This window comes from Rousettus aegyptiacus, unplaced genomic scaffold, assembly GCF_014176215.1.
Source record: "Rousettus aegyptiacus isolate mRouAeg1 unplaced genomic scaffold, mRouAeg1.p scaffold_m13_p_1, whole genome shotgun sequence".
NCBI classification, from domain to species: Eukaryota; Metazoa; Chordata; class Mammalia; order Chiroptera; family Pteropodidae; genus Rousettus; species Rousettus aegyptiacus.
The window spans coordinates 15,654,227-15,669,402 of NW_023416284.1; the positions used below are offsets into that span (position 1 = coordinate 15,654,227).

Below are 15,176 nucleotides of genomic sequence, written 5' to 3' on the forward strand. Positions count from 1 at the left end.
CTCATTTTGCCTCACTCTCTTTGGAATTTTCATGCTTATTTGGATTCCCCTTGTGCGTACTAAAATTCGATTTTCTCCTGTTAATCGGCTGTATGTTATTTGAATTATTCAACCAGCCAGAAAAACTAAAGGTTGGTAAGGGGAAAGTTGTCCCGGCTCGACACTTGACTCCTGGTGATGTTTCAGGCAGATCCATGACTTTCTGGTTCCTTTTGGTCAAAATAACAGTTTCAATTTGGTAATTACAACTCACTTTCAGTAACTAGAAAGTCCATTCTGGCCCTGTGAAATGTAAATTTTTGATTTCACGTCCAGTTCAAAGCACAAACGCATCCCTCCTTCGGTGGGTACCTGCTATGTGCCAAATCCTGTGCAGGGGCAGGCAGAGTTGTCAGATGAAACCCGGGAAGCCCCATGACACTGGAATTCCAGATAAATAATGAGTAATCTGTCTGTACACGTATGTCCGTAATACTGCATGGAGCATACTTAGAGTAAAAGTGACTGGTCGCTTATCTGAAATTCAAATGTAACTGGACTTCCTGTATTTTTATTTCCTAAATCCTGGCACTGAAATCCATTGGTTCTTGTCCTATGGGGAGTACGAGCCTTTTCTATCTCTCCCAAAGGTATTTGACTCCAGGTGAGCGGACTGGGTCAGGAATACCTTTTCCCCCTGTTTTCCCTACCAGCGCAGTAGACATTATCTTTATGAGGAAGGGCCATCCATTGACAGGTGGGATTTGAGCAATGCTCCTTCGTCCAACTGACTGGCCCCACGGCTGCCCAGGTTTCCTTCCGCCCAGGTTTCCATGTCGCAGCTACAATCTTTGATCTTTGGAAGCTTGTTTTCAAATAGTCAGGAAAGCGCGTTTGCCTTGGGAGGGTTGAGGCCACATCAGCTAGCACTTTACATGACAGCTGATTGGGAGTAGGAGTTTGTGAGAACAGGATTCAGCAGTGATTTCCTGGAATGGGGTGGGGGGTGCCTCGATGATGATGCCGGGAGGGCTGGGAATGGCCTCGCTGAGGAGTGGGAGGCCCCAAACTGGGGGTCCTGGGCCCAGCTCCAGGTCGAGCAGGACGCTCTCTATACTTCTTCGAGCAATGGCTGAAGAGAAGGCTCTTGGAAGAGGCCGATATCCACCCGCTTGAGGATGAGGAGGCACAGAGAGAGTGGGTGCTAAGGAGATGGGCAGGGGCAGGCTAAATAATGGGAATTTGGGGAAGGGTCCTTGTCCTCTTGGGCCTCAGAGCCCCCGTCTCAACGTGGGCAGCTGAAGCAAATGCTCTGCTCGAGGCAGCTCACCAGACCTTCCTGTCTCAGTCCCCTTTGCTCATTATCTCTCATGCACCACGGCAGGCTGGCCTTTCCGCTGAGTCTGCAGCGCCTCCCTCCCAGGAGAGAGCGCTTCTGCTGTTTCTGTGTCTGCCACCTTCCGCCACCACGGACACCTGGGGCCTGGCGTAGAGCAGGCTGAGCATGTGTATGGGAGAAACAGCCTCTCTCACACCTGTCCTCAGGCCCTGACACTGGTTTTCTACCCAGAAGCAGTAACTGGGTACAGGGAGAAGGCAGTAAAGAGCAAGGACCCACTCTCCTGTTTTTGGCTGCTCCTCACCTTGACCTCTGTAGGTAATCGCTGAGTCATTTGGGGGTTCTGTAATATAAGTCAGCTTACTTTTAGCTTTCCCCATTGGAAGTTGAGGGGGTCAGCGTTCTTGGTTCCCCCCTAAGTTACAACCCATCAATTTGCTTTTCAGCCTTCCTTTCAAGTTTTGTTAATGTGATCTTCTCTTCTGTGCTAATTGTCCCTGCGGTTTTCTGCCTTTAGAAAAAAAAAAAATCCCATTTTGTCTTCACGTTGGTGGAGTGTCAGAAGGGAGCGGAGCTTTATGTGTGCTCGCGCTGTCTTTTTTAGCCAGAATTCATAGCCAGTCTAATTTAATCTTCACGACAATACCAAGGGGCCATTTTTATTATCATTTCCCAAATAAGCAAACAGAGCTCAGAGAGGATGTCCGCAGAGCTAATGAGAGGCAGGATCTGGTACCACCAAGGCCATCTGTCTTCAGTGCTTTCCTTCACAGCTTTCCTGGCGGTGCTCGGAGAAGGCTGTGCGCTCACCCCCACGGAGGTGGGCATCTTACTGGCCAAACCCCGGTTTGCTGGATGGACACCTTGGGGAGTGATCACTCCTTTCTCTATCCAAACGTGTCCTCCGACTGTGCTGCCTGCTGTGGAATCCAGAGCGTTAGGAGAGTGAGCGACTATTGTTACATGTCATGACAATAGGAAATGACTTTAATGTCCAATGATAGTGGATTAGGTAAATGAAATACGGTGTATCCATTTAAAAAATACTATTTGGCTGTCAGAATGATGAGGTAGAAGAATATTCAGTTTCATGGGGAAAAATGCTCCTAACATATTGGTAAATTGAAGAAGCTCGTTTCCTAAGTAGTAGGTTCGATATAATCCCATTTTAACAACAACATGCATATATACTGACAAATTAATAAGAAAATAATTAATATTTACCTGCAACCCTTAATTCTTGAGGTATAGGTCCCAAGTCAACATTGCAAGTCAAGAGGAAGTCTGTTTTCCCCAGGGTGTGAGACCAAGTTCAAATGACTTGGTCTCATCCTCCTTCCACCCCTACCCCAATCTCTCATGATCTTGAAGCCTAGAGTTCATATCCTGTGGAGAAGAAAGTGCATTGGCTGCTCCCACCCCCCACCCTGGGGGTTAGTGAATCTCTACTTCTGAAATAACTGTGGGTACCGAGAACATTTTAAATAGCTATACTTTTTACTTTCAACTTCAAAGCCCACCCCCCTTTTTTTCCTCTTTGAGAGCATGGAGGTGAGTGAATTAGCTAAAGGGAGAGAAATGGCAGCCAGTTGTAATGCAAGAAGGAGAATTCCCCCACTGCAGACAAAATGAGGAAAAATGGATCTGAAGTCTAGCCACAGCCTTTTTTTTTTTTTTTAATGAAACATGGGACTTCCTTTTCTAAAGATCCTTTGGAAAAGGATGAAGATTTATTTATTCAGGGTGCCTTAGAACAGTGTGTTTCAAAATGGGGGTCATTAACCATTACAGTTCTGCTGTCCTGTCCGATTGCCACTGTAGCCACATGGGGCTTCTGGCACACTTGACATGTGGCTAGTCTGAATAGAGATGTGTGGTAAATGAGAAAACACAGAGATCATAAAGATTTGGTATGCAAAAAATTATGTAACCTATCTCATTACCGATTTTTAAAATAATCATTGAAATGATATTTTGGAGGTATACTGGGTTAAATAAAATATATTATTGAAATTAATTTCACCTTAAAGTTTTTGTTAAGTTGAACTTTTTTAAAGGTCTGTGGTTTTAGGGGCTTGACACAACACATATTAATTTCTCATTTAAGCTCCATGCCAGCGCAGCCAACGAAGATGTGCAGAAGGTTCTACTCATCACAGTCACAGAGACCCAGGCCGATGGGCCCTTTTATGGATGAAGAAACTGGCTCAGAGAGATGAGTGATGTGCTCAGGTCACCTAGTCAAATGGAGAGCTGGGACTTGGGACAAGTAGGCTAACTGATGGAACTCCTTCTTCAAACCCATCTTCCTTCTCTTTCATTGATCAACCTCAAATCTTAAACTCATTATTCTTTGTCTTTTAATAATACCAACATTTAACATGTACTGAATTTAGTACTATCATCATGGCTATTTTTATAGCCAAGGAAACAGATTTAAACAATGGCATATATGGATAAGGTTTGAGGAACTCCCCACAATTGTTTGGTTTGTGTGGTCTTCACCCAGCAACACCTGCCTGATGCCTTGGGACCTTCTTACAGTTCCTAACCCTGGAGGAGCACAGTCTCTGAGACCCATTCCCCCTCCCCACTCCCCATAGAAACTAGAGCTTCAATAACCCATTGATATTAAAAAAACAGACAGACAAATAACCAGAAACTTCTTGATATTAGCAAGTGAAACTATATGACTAAATTAAGCCAGGGTTACATTTTAAAGATAAAATTTTATTTCTAGCTTTATGAGGATTGATGTAAGCTTTATGAAATGTATTTTTATGAGATTCAAACATATTTATTTTACATGCCCTTAAGAAAATGCCAGCACTTAAATAATAATAACATTTAGTTCCTGCTATATGCCAGGCATTCTGCTAGGACATTAATGTGGATTATTTCATTTCATTCTCACAATGTCTGCTAGGTAAATGTAACCTAGGACTGCAAGAGTGAGAAGAAACTTGACCTCTTACTATGCTTGTGGAAGTGGCCTCGGCAGGGATTCTCAAGCACCTGCTCTACCTCTACTGCAAGTTACTTATACACTTTGACCCTTAGTTTCCAAAACTGCAACATTCTACCACTGAGCTGGATGATCTAGAAATGCCTGGAGAGGAGGGGCTTACCTGAGCCTTGCTTAGCATGTTGCTTATCACAGTAGGACTTCGTAAACGGCACTACTATTGTTATCCACACAGGGACCATATCTTCTGAAATGAAAATCTGTGTGCACAGTCTGACAAATGAGAGTTCTCACAGGGACCATGGACAGAGTATTTGAAATTGGAGCGTCCCTGGAAACTAAGTTACAAAGCTTCAGTTGGGGTTTCTAGTTCGCTTGTCACCAGGAAATGAGGCAGCTCAGATTCTTTTTATCTTTGGTAATATTGGTTCATATTTATCCAGTGCTCACTATGCACCGGACAGATGCTGTGCTAAGACATTGACCTTTAGTCCCCATAACCACCCTATGTGGTGGGTACTGTGGTTATCTCCACTTACAGCTGGGGAAACAGGCTGCAAGAGGTGAGCGATTTGTCCAAGGTCTCACTGCTGGTAGGAGCTTGCCTCCAGATCAAAACTGGTATTGTGATCCCAGGGGCCTCGTTCTTACCACCGTACTTTTCCTTCTGCATCACACTGAGGACTTAGATCCAGAATAAGTCTAACCCAACCTCTGCTCACTTGGAGAATGAGGGTGACATTTGCTTCAGGCTCTTTATGGCCAGTTTTCTCATTTAAATCTCATATCATCTTTCTGAGGTGTGTATTAGTATTGACACCATTTGACAGATGAAGAAATGGAGACTCTGAGAGGTCAGACAAGTTGCCCAAGATCAATCAGCCAATGTGTGGCAAAGCCAGGATTCAAACCCATGCCTCTGTGACTTCAAAGCCTTGGCTTTAAGCCAGGGTTTCTCACCCTTCACATTTGGGGCTGGACAATTCTGTTGATGGGGGCTGTTCTGTGCATTGTAAAATGTTTAATAGCATCCTTGACCGCTATCCACTAGATGCCAGTAGCACTCCTCCTCAACTGTGACAATCAAAAATTCCTCCAGACATTGCCAAATGTTCCCTGGGGGCAAAATTGCTCCTGGTTGGGAACTCTCGTTCCTGGCTGACCAGGCCACCTCTGATGCAGGGCTGGGGACTCAGGCAAGAAGAATTGAAAGGAAATTTTCATGATTTTCTTTTAAGAGTTCGAGGGCAGTTGTTCTGGGCTCTTTGATCCTGAAATCGGCCCCACCGCACAGAGAGGTATTGACTGCAGCCTGCTGGAATGAGCCTGGGACAGCTGCAAGGCCTTTTATCAGGGGACTGACCCGGCCTGCTCTCACCCAGCAGGCCCCCAGTTATCAGTGTCTCTCCTGCCCGGGACCGAATTTGTCTGGAGGCCATTAAGGAAGCTGCCTGATGATTATCTCTTGGCTCAAACTCGGCTTTATTTCTAGTCTTCGATTCTAAATGGGACTAATGACCATTTGAGATTCAGATTCCACACCAACTGGCCAGCGTCTTCTCCAGCAGACAGGAAACCCCTTACAGCCCGGTTCACTGCTCCCCTCTCAACAAATGTTGCTGCCTCCGGGCAAGTTAGAGACCTGGGAATCATTGCAGATGCCTCCCTCTATCGATGTCCAATTTTGAGCCATCACCAAGTCCTATCGATTTTGAATTCTAAATATGGTTTGGATCCTGCTGTCCTGTCCATCTCCATTTCCCCAGTCCAAGACACCACAGGCCTGCAATATTCTCTGAAAGATGCCCACTTTATTCACTCCTGCCTTCCATTCTGTTTTTTTTCACACTATAATTAGAGTAGCCTTTTAAAATGTTAAGGGGAATCCACCCACCCACCTAGGCCTACACACACATTCCTACTCCTGCCCTATCTCTTGCCGTTTTCCCACCCTTCTCTCTATCTCAGACAAACTGCCTTGTCTGTTCTCAAAAGCACCACATTTCCTCCACCCGAGGGCCTTTGCCTATGCTGTTCCCTCAGGCTAGGTATTCTGACTGTACTTTGCTTAGGTAACTCCACTCATCCTTAGGGAAAGTCTGCCCTGACCACTTCCCGCCCAACCCAAGTCTGGGTCCAGATCTATTGTTATATGTTATTATAGCAGCGTTTCTCTCTCCTTCCTTTCTCTTATCTCAGCTTGCATACTTATTTGGGGGTTGCTTATTTGTTTAAACTCCTCTCCCCCATGAAACTGTAAGCTCTGCAATGGGAACAATGTGTCTATTTTTGCTCACCATTATATCCCTAAAGCCTAGCATATTGCCTGGAACATAGCAGGTGCTTTGCACGTACTTGGTGAATGACTGAATGAGACCATATAACCCTCTCGACAAGCCTCTGAAAAATCCGCCTTAGGCCAGATTTACCTGCCCTGACCTCCCATAGCACCTGCTCTCATGGCTCTATAAGATGGTGAGCAATAGACTCTGAAAGACAGAACGGGCTCTAGAGCCTGACCAACAGGATTCAAATCTCCTCTCTGCCTCTTCCCAGCTGTGTGATAATAGGCAAGTTCCTTAACATCTCTGGGCTTTAGTTTCCTCTTCTGTAAAATGTCAATGATAATAGTACCTGTCTCATGGGGTGGTTGTAAGGATCAAATGGGTGAGCTTCTATAACATGCTTTTATACCGGCTTGGTATATAGTGAGTGCCCCATTAATCTTAGTTATTAGTAACAGAAAGAGCATAGATTCTGAGACTAGCTATGTCTGATTTTCTCTTATATTTACAAATTATTCCTTTGTGACTTTGGACAAGGCATGTCAAACCCCCGAGCCTCAGGTGCCCCACCTGTTAAACTGGGATCTCAAGGCTTACTTCAAAGAGGCCCATTGTGAGGGTCAGGTGGGACGAGAGAGTGAAGCACTTAGCACAGTGTGCAATGCCTTGTGGGTTCCCTTCCTGATGGACTGAACTGGTGGTCCCTGATGCCTTTTAGACAAGAGACTTCCTGAAGATAGGATTTACGTCTGCCTTATTTAAGGCTGTTATGCCTGACCCCTCGGTACCTGTCACACAGTTGGTGTTCAAAAAACAGTTCTTCGCTAAATGAATGAATCAATCGACAATGACAGGGACCATGTCCTCCTGAGACTAGTGTGATACCTAGCGTTTAATTTCAATAAAAGTGGACAGAATAGATTTTTTAAATGGCTATTCATTTCTGTGCCCAGTTCCACTTGAGCTTCTGAATTAAGCCGAGAAAGATACTTGTTAATTTATTCCAAAACTCTCTAAGCCTTAGTGTTGTTATCTGTAAAACGAAGCTACTAATAGCGTCTAGTTCATAAGATTGTTCTGAAAAGTAAACAAAGCAATAGAAAATGTTAGTTTGTTATTGTTCCCTTCCCTTCGCTGAGTGAAATGGATGTCCACTCACTCATGTATTCATTCATTACTTAACAAACACTGTGTCCATATGCAAGGTATTGCAGTGAAGACCTAGGGCAGCCAGGCAGGTGAAGAAGCCATGGTCCCTGCTGTGAGGAATCCAGTGTCTGCTGGGGGGCAGCATATTAATAATAAAAATCCCGTGAGAAAAGAGCCACAGACTGTGTGAGGTTCACAGGGGCCAGAGGTGCCGGGGTGGGAAGGGGACCTCCAGAGTTTCAGCAAATTCATGAGGAAAATTGTCACGGTTATGGTGTCACCAACTTGGTGTAATCACCAACATGACATGGATTTAAAATGGAGTCGTCGTCTCTGGGTTCTGATTTTCGCAGCCTGAGTCTGTGGAAGGCCTGTCAGTCCTGCGGTAGGCCCAGTTTCTACCCTAGTTCACTAGGGTATCCGAGACAGGTCCAGGCATCACCTTCACAGTGAGCAGCCAGTTCAAACAGACATGTCCTGAGACTCATCCTTGCCTTCCTCCCCTTCTGGGTCCTACCTTCTCAGGGAGCTGAACAGTGACTCCTATGCTTTCAATGTGGAACAATGTGGGGTTCCTCTAACGAATGATGGTTTTTGCCTGGTTCTTCAAAGACAAGCCTGCCTCTTATGGAGGTGGGACCTGGTGAGGAGATGCTTGGACATTGGAGATCGGGAGAGGCCAGGCTAGGTCTTTGGGGTCCCGCATCCAAATGGATCACATGCTTGTCTTTGGTGGCTCCACATACTGACTTGTGCCAATGAAACTCACCAGAGACTGAAACATCTGAATTAGAACTTGTGGGGTTGAGAGGGGTCATTCAAGCCAGTGGCCAAAATATTTGCACCTATTATCCAGACCAGCTTTTTATTTTCAGCTGAAAGAAATTTACATGCCAAGGGTATTTAAATATCAGAGGAGGGTCTGCTGTGAGTGGCCTGGCCAGAGATGGAAGGACGTCTGAGTCCTGGTGGCCCATCTTTAGCAGGCCTCAGGGAAGCAGCAAGATTTGCATTTGAGGTGAGAGCTTGCCTGGGCCAATTCTGTTGGGAAAGGCCTCCCTGCAGTATTTTCTGTCTCATCGACGCTGCATTTCATTTTAAATTACGGCTGAAAGCAGATATTTTCCCTCTTGCCTATTACACCTCTTAATTTGTCTCTCCCTCTGCTGTTATTTGTCTCTATAAAGTGTTTTGCATGAAAGACCCACACAGCACAATGTTGCTTTGCCCTGGGTTAGGTTTAACAGAAAGGGAAGACAGATTTAAGTTCAAGGAGGAAGGTGTGAGAGCCTTGAGGTCTATACCCATGTGCCTGAGAATGCCTGGCAGTGTGTACATGTGCATGTCTTTGGACCTACTTGTTGTGTGTCTCTGGGTGTGTGTGTGTGTGTGTGTATTTCACTAATATCTACATACGTCTATGTATGCTTTGATATAATCACTTGGTGTCCAAACCTAAATTAGTGTATGTTTGTGTGTAAGTACACACCCATGAGTAATCTGAGTGCACATGTATCTATGCAAGGGAGCACACGCGTGCACATAAACACACGCAGGCATCTAGGTATGCATGCCACATGATGTGTGTGAACTTCTTTGCACTTGACCCGGGTTCTCTCTCCTTCTTTGCCCTCCCACCACTGCGTTTAGCATCTCTCTGCCCCGCCCAGGTGCCCTGGCCTGGTCCGGCTGAGGAAAAAGGCAGAGCAGTAGTCTGCGGGGGTCCAGTCAATACAGTGGCTCAACTGCAGCCACAGCTCCTTGCCTTGGCTCCAGCCACCTATCCCTCACAGCCTGCCACAGCCGCTCCTCTGCGGCTCCCGGGAAGCTCTGGGGACCCCTGGGCGGGCCCTCAGCCCCCTGCCAATCTTGGACTGACACTGAGGGGTGAGAGAGGTTACCTAACGGCGGCCAGAGCTCTCCAGACTAGTGGGGTCTCCTACCCCCCTGGGGGACCAACAACTGGAGTGGTGCGGACGGGGGCTGGGGGAAGGATCTCGGTCGTTTCCAGTACGGCGAACGCTGGGCACTAGCCAATGGGTGACTGCGGACCAACGGGGATCCCTCCGAGGCAGCCAATGACCTCGCTCCGCTCCCCACCCCCGCCCCTGCCAACCCCGCGCAGCTGGACCATTGGCGCTGGTGGGAGGGGGGGGAGTGCGCTCGGCGATGGCCTTTTGAGAAGGGGGCGTGGCTTGGAGTCTAGTTCCCCCCACCCACCCCCCCGCCTCGCTGAGGCCCCGCACTCTCTACCCCCAGACGTGAGGCCATTGGCCTGGCTGCGGCGCCGCGGCCGAGGTGGCCCGCGGGACGCGCGCAGTGGGCGTGGCCTGAGGGCGTGGCCCGGCGGGAGGCGGGGCCGCGGGCGCTGTCACAGTGAAAGCCGGGGCTGCAGCGGCAGCGGCAGCGGCGGAGGCGGCCGGGCGGGTGTGCGCGCGTGTGGGGCGCAGGCTCGGCAGCAGCGGCAGCGGCTCAGCCTGCGGCGGCAGCGGCCCGTCTGGAGCGGCCGCTGCGAGGACGCCAGCTGCAGCGGGGGAGGCGCAGCCTGGGCTGCGCACTCCGTGGAGCCGGCGGGGGCCGGGAACAGGTGATCCCAGCGGGAACCCGGAGCCCTACCGAGTTGGCTGGGTGGGAGCCCGCACTCCTGGGCGCAGCTGCAGCCACCCCGCCGCAGCTGGTCGCGCACTGCGCCCGACTCCGGACCGGGGTCCGGGCATCCCTCCGCTCGCGGGGGGCCGGGTTAGACCCTGTCGCCGCAGGCTCAGAAGTGCCTCCTCCCTCTGCCCGGTGCCCACTCCGCGTGGGGGCAAAGTTGTGGACGTGTCCTGATAGCTGAGCCCGGGCGCTGTCGCGACCCGGCAGGGTCGGCGCGCTCTCGGAGTGCGGCTGACATTCCAGCCCCGCCACCACCTCAACCCCCGAGCCGGACCCCTCTGGAAACTGCTTCTTAGGCGGAAACTTTGGGCCCAAGGACTGAGGGCGGCTCGGCGCGGGGACGAGGCCTGCGGGCGCCCTGCCGCGCCGACAGCCCCGGCGCCGCGGACGGCATGTGACGGTCCCGGCGGCGGCCGCAGCGCGGGAAGGCGCGGGCCCCGCGGACTCCGGCCGCTGAGACGAAGGCTGCGCGGCCGCCGGGGGGAAGGCTGCGGCGCGTGGCTGGCCCTTGCGGGCCCGGGCCCCGAGCCGTGCAGCCCGGCTCGCCCGGGCCCCGCCGAGGCCGCTGTGCCCCGGCAGGCACGGAAGGACTCGCTCCAAACTCTCTGAACTTCCTTCAGGGGTGTTCCCCGAAGCGGCGAAACTCTCAGGAACCCCCATCCCGGGCGGCGCCCCGCGACGACCTCCCTTCGCCGAGACCCGTGCTGATAAGTGCCTGGACTCCGGGGGCCTTCGGGGCCCGGCCGGAGCTGACTGTCCCCAGCCCCGCGCCAGGCCACGATGCTCATGAGGAAAGTGCCTGGTTTCGTCCCGGCCTCCCCGTGGGGGCTGCGGCTGCCGCAGAAGTTCCTCTTCCTTCTCTTCCTCTCGGGCCTCATCACCCTGTGCTTCGGGGCCCTCTTCCTGCTGCCCAACTCCTCTCGCCTCAAGCGCCTCTTCCTGGCCCCCCGGACCCAGCAGCCTGGCCTGGAGGTAGTGGCTGAAGTCGCCGGCCACCCCCTGGTCCGCAAACAGGAGTCGCCCCCGAACCCGGCCCCCGCTGCTCCAGCCCCGGGCGAGGACGACCCCAGCAGCCAAGCTAGTACCCGTCGCAGGAAAGAGTGGCTGCGGCGCACCCACCCCACCGGGCCACGCGAGGAGGCCACGGCAGCCCGGAGCAGCAGCGTCGCGGTCTTCAGACCCCAAGAGGAGGGCATCCGCTTTAGCTTTGACTTTAACGCGTTCCGGAGCCGCCTCCGCCACCCGGTCCTGGGGACTAGAGCCTACAAGAGTGAGGAGCCCCAGAGCCTCGTTCGAACCCAGCGAGAGAAAATCAAGGAGGTAAGAACTAACCCCCCCCCACACACACCCACCCGTCGTCGCTCCTGGTCCCTGGTCTAGCTACTCTAGGTCCTCCAGGCACACTCCGCACCCTCGTTCTCCTCCCATACTGCTCACCTTTACTCCTCCCTGCTTGCTTTCCCACCTCTTTGTTCAGTTAATGATCCCCACCCCGTGACAGATGGTAGCTGAACCATTGGACCAACTTTTCCCCTACCCCCAGGCTCTGGTCGTTCCAGTCTAGTCCCCAGCCCAGGTGGGCTCCACACTTTCCCTTCGTAGACTCACTAGTGAGAGTTTTGTGCTCTGCTTGCACAGAGCCTAGGGCCTTAAGTCTTGACTTCCCCCAAACTTCTGTAGGGTCTGCTACCTGAAAATTTCAGAATTTGGGTGGTGGGGGATTTGGTGTCCTGCAAGTCTCATAATCTAACCAGCAACCTACAGATCAGAGGATGTTGTGCATTCTTGCTGTTTCTATTGAGCTTTGGAACAGTTGTACATAATTGCATGTGATGAAATAAGGTGGTGGTAATGTTAGAGAAGCTGAGGCTATTGGCTTAATGAAGCGGTCTTGGACTTGTTCCCTGTAGGATTGTATCAAGGAGGGGTTTAGAAGGATCACTTTGAGCCAGGATCTTAGTTTAAGTAACCAAAAGCAACCACAGCCTCACCATGGCTTGAGGACTGTTGCCAAGCTGCTGCTGGTACCTAAATATTCTGTTCTGCAACTGTTAGAGCTGCCTGCCTTAGGTTTTTGCCCAGTAATGCAGAGGGGCTGCAGTGACACCCCCAGGCCACGAGGGGGCTGTGGGCAAGCAGTGGGCCAGGGTCTCCTCCCTAGAAAGGACAGAATGTTCCCCTCTCTCCTGAACCCAGGAGGAAAAGGCTGCTTCTGTCTGGACTTTTGGTTTGCTGCAAGGCAACCAGCAGGTTTTCCATGATTTCCAGGGTGAGCAGGCAGTGAGGGTCAGGACCTGCCCTGCCAAGACCTACTCAGAGCCAGTGGAGAGCTTAGCTTACCTCTCTCCTTGTCGGGACTGTCCTCCCTTCCAACGCTCACCTCTCCCCTACTTCTTATCTCTGCTGTTATTCAGCCCTTCTAAGCTAAGCCCTGTTTGGAAACTCTATCTTAACTAACAATCACTGGACATTTTGCGACGTCAAGATAGGATGCCACAAAGATGAGTCCTTGTTTGGCGTGTATGTGCATACTCTCAATTTCCAAATTCTTGTCAAAATGTCAAAGGTTAATTAAAGGCTGGAACTTGAAGTAGCTAAGAAAGGGGCATCATTTTTGGTTAGGAAATTTGTTGAACACTCACCGGAACTACCCACAGCGCCCTTGCTCAGAGCCACCTTTCTACTCTTTCTACCCTTTCAGGACCTCTCAGAGAGCAGTAACCCCCAGTTACTTATTACATATAAACTGCATGGACACAGTTTTTCATGGGGTGTCCAGAGCTGCCATAGATTTTTCAGAAGGATCCCCAAAAGATTAAGAAATAACCACTGTCCTCTTAAAAGAGGTGCTTTCTGCATTTGTGTCTTGATATGTGACCCATTTCAGAAAGGTTTGGGAGTCCTGGTGGTCTGCCTAGTTGGGACTTGATTCTGCCCCTTTGTACAAAGATAGCTTCCCTTGCCGGCAGAGGCTGTGGGTATGACTTGCTGCAGCAGCTTGAGGGTGGTGGGAGGTGTGGAAACTCAGCTTTGCAGGTGGGTGTAAAACGACATGATGGACAGGCGTCAGTGTTGGTTGCCAGATGTCTGGCTCTATCTGGCATCTCTGTGTGCCCCAGTAGTAGCTGGAGGTCTGCCTTCATATACCTGAAGTTGATGTTCGACAAACCCTCTTACTACCTTGAAGACCTTAAGCTCCTCCAAATGGGGGGGGGGGGGGAAGCAGGGACTGGATTATATACTCTATTATGTTTAGAAACCTATGGTCCCTTCAGGCATCTTGAGTTTGGACGACCCCACCACCACCCTCCCAGACAATCTGAATAATGTGAGGCAGAGTTTTTGGTTTAGCTGTTAACCCAGAGTTACCTTCCCTGGTGTCCCACCTGATGTAGGATGCATATAACCATTGCCGGAAAATGTATTTTCCTCCCATTTAAATTTCTATCTGCGCCATACCCTGGGGTAGATCATTTTAGAAAGGAGCCTGTTTTCATAAAAGGGGCTGTTGCTTTCCTCTCTGTCTTGTTTACTCCCAGACATGGATTGATTAGACCCCAAGAGCAGAGGGAGAGCTAGCTAGCATCAGATAAAAAGGGCTCTGTTCTTATAAGATGAGGTTTTTAAAGTGAAAGTAAACATCAAGAGAGAATCAGAGATGGTAATAAATGAGACTGTACGAAGACTGGACACCTAGGCTTTAGATCAACGAAGTATATTTATACACATTCTAGTTTGAGAGATGGACGTGGGCACGAGGTCTCTGCCGATAAGATGGGTTGGAGCTGCACGTTCCGGGTGTCCATGCAATAGGAAACACTCTGTCACTGGAACCAACTATTTCTCCTCACTCTGTAATTTTGGAAATTTAGAGGAGGCAAAGTGTAGACCCAGAGAACATGGGTTTGACAGTTGAGATCAACTGTCAGCTCTGACATTGGGCAAGCTTCCTCCTGTCTCTCCTGGACCTTATTTTTCTTTCTGTACAAAGGGGCGAGGGAGGGGAGAATAAGCTGGTCACATATACTCCTGCTTTCAGACCTGGCCTCTAAGTAAACTGCCAATCTGCTCAGGGACTCCTTAGCCATTGGGCTTTTCCCAGCTCCGTTTCCATGAAGTCAGGGTCAATGGTGTGTGCTCGTTGTTGACGGTGGTAGTGTTCGTTGTTGTAGTAACCCTGGCACCTAGTCAAGAATACACGTTCATAGAGTCGATTAAAATTCATTCTGACACCCAAAATGAACTGTAGAAATGGGATTGAACAGTGACAGATCCTCAGTTTGGGATCATGAAGAGTAAAAGGGTGGGCAGGAATGTAAAACGGCTTACTAGCAGCCTTTCAGATCTGACAATAACACTGGAAATTATTGTTAAAATTATTATAGAGACCATGGACATAAGTGGATTTCTTATGGATTCAAGTTCGACAGACTTTTCTCTCTCATGACAAAAGTTGGGAGTGTATATATTGTCAGGGTTACATCCCAATAAAAGGATTCAAAGTCTCCTGGGTCCTACTCGTGATGACTGGTTGCTGATCTGGGGAACCACAGTTGTCCCAATGAAGGGGGCTTTTGCTAAAGGGAATCGGGCAATCTGGAGACAGTGAGAACATAGTACTGGAGTGGGCTGCCCCTAGCCCATACGAAAAGCATGGGTTAAATTCACCCCCATCTCCCTCCCCTCCGCCCAGTGCCCTTACACACCACAGTATGTGGCAGTCCTCTAGGAGTCTAACCTGGTTCAAGTCCTAGCCATGCCATCAACTCCGACCTCAGGGAAAAACTCCTAATTATCACTGAGC

General features: G+C 49.8%; 1 protein-coding gene across 1 annotated transcript in view; it reads left to right on the top strand.

Moving 5' to 3' along the window:
* The first annotated feature begins 10,871 nt into the window (after positions 1–10,871).
* MAN1C1 (mannosidase alpha class 1C member 1) overlaps positions 10,872–15,176 on the top strand; it is a 128,061-nt gene continuing 123,756 nt past the window's right edge. Inside the window, exon 1 of the mRNA XM_016129813.2 lies at positions 10,872–11,692. Within this exon, the coding sequence (XP_015985299.2) occupies positions 11,153–11,692 (540 nt within the window). The 5' untranslated portion in view covers positions 10,872–11,152. The remainder of the gene's footprint in view (positions 11,693–15,176) is intronic.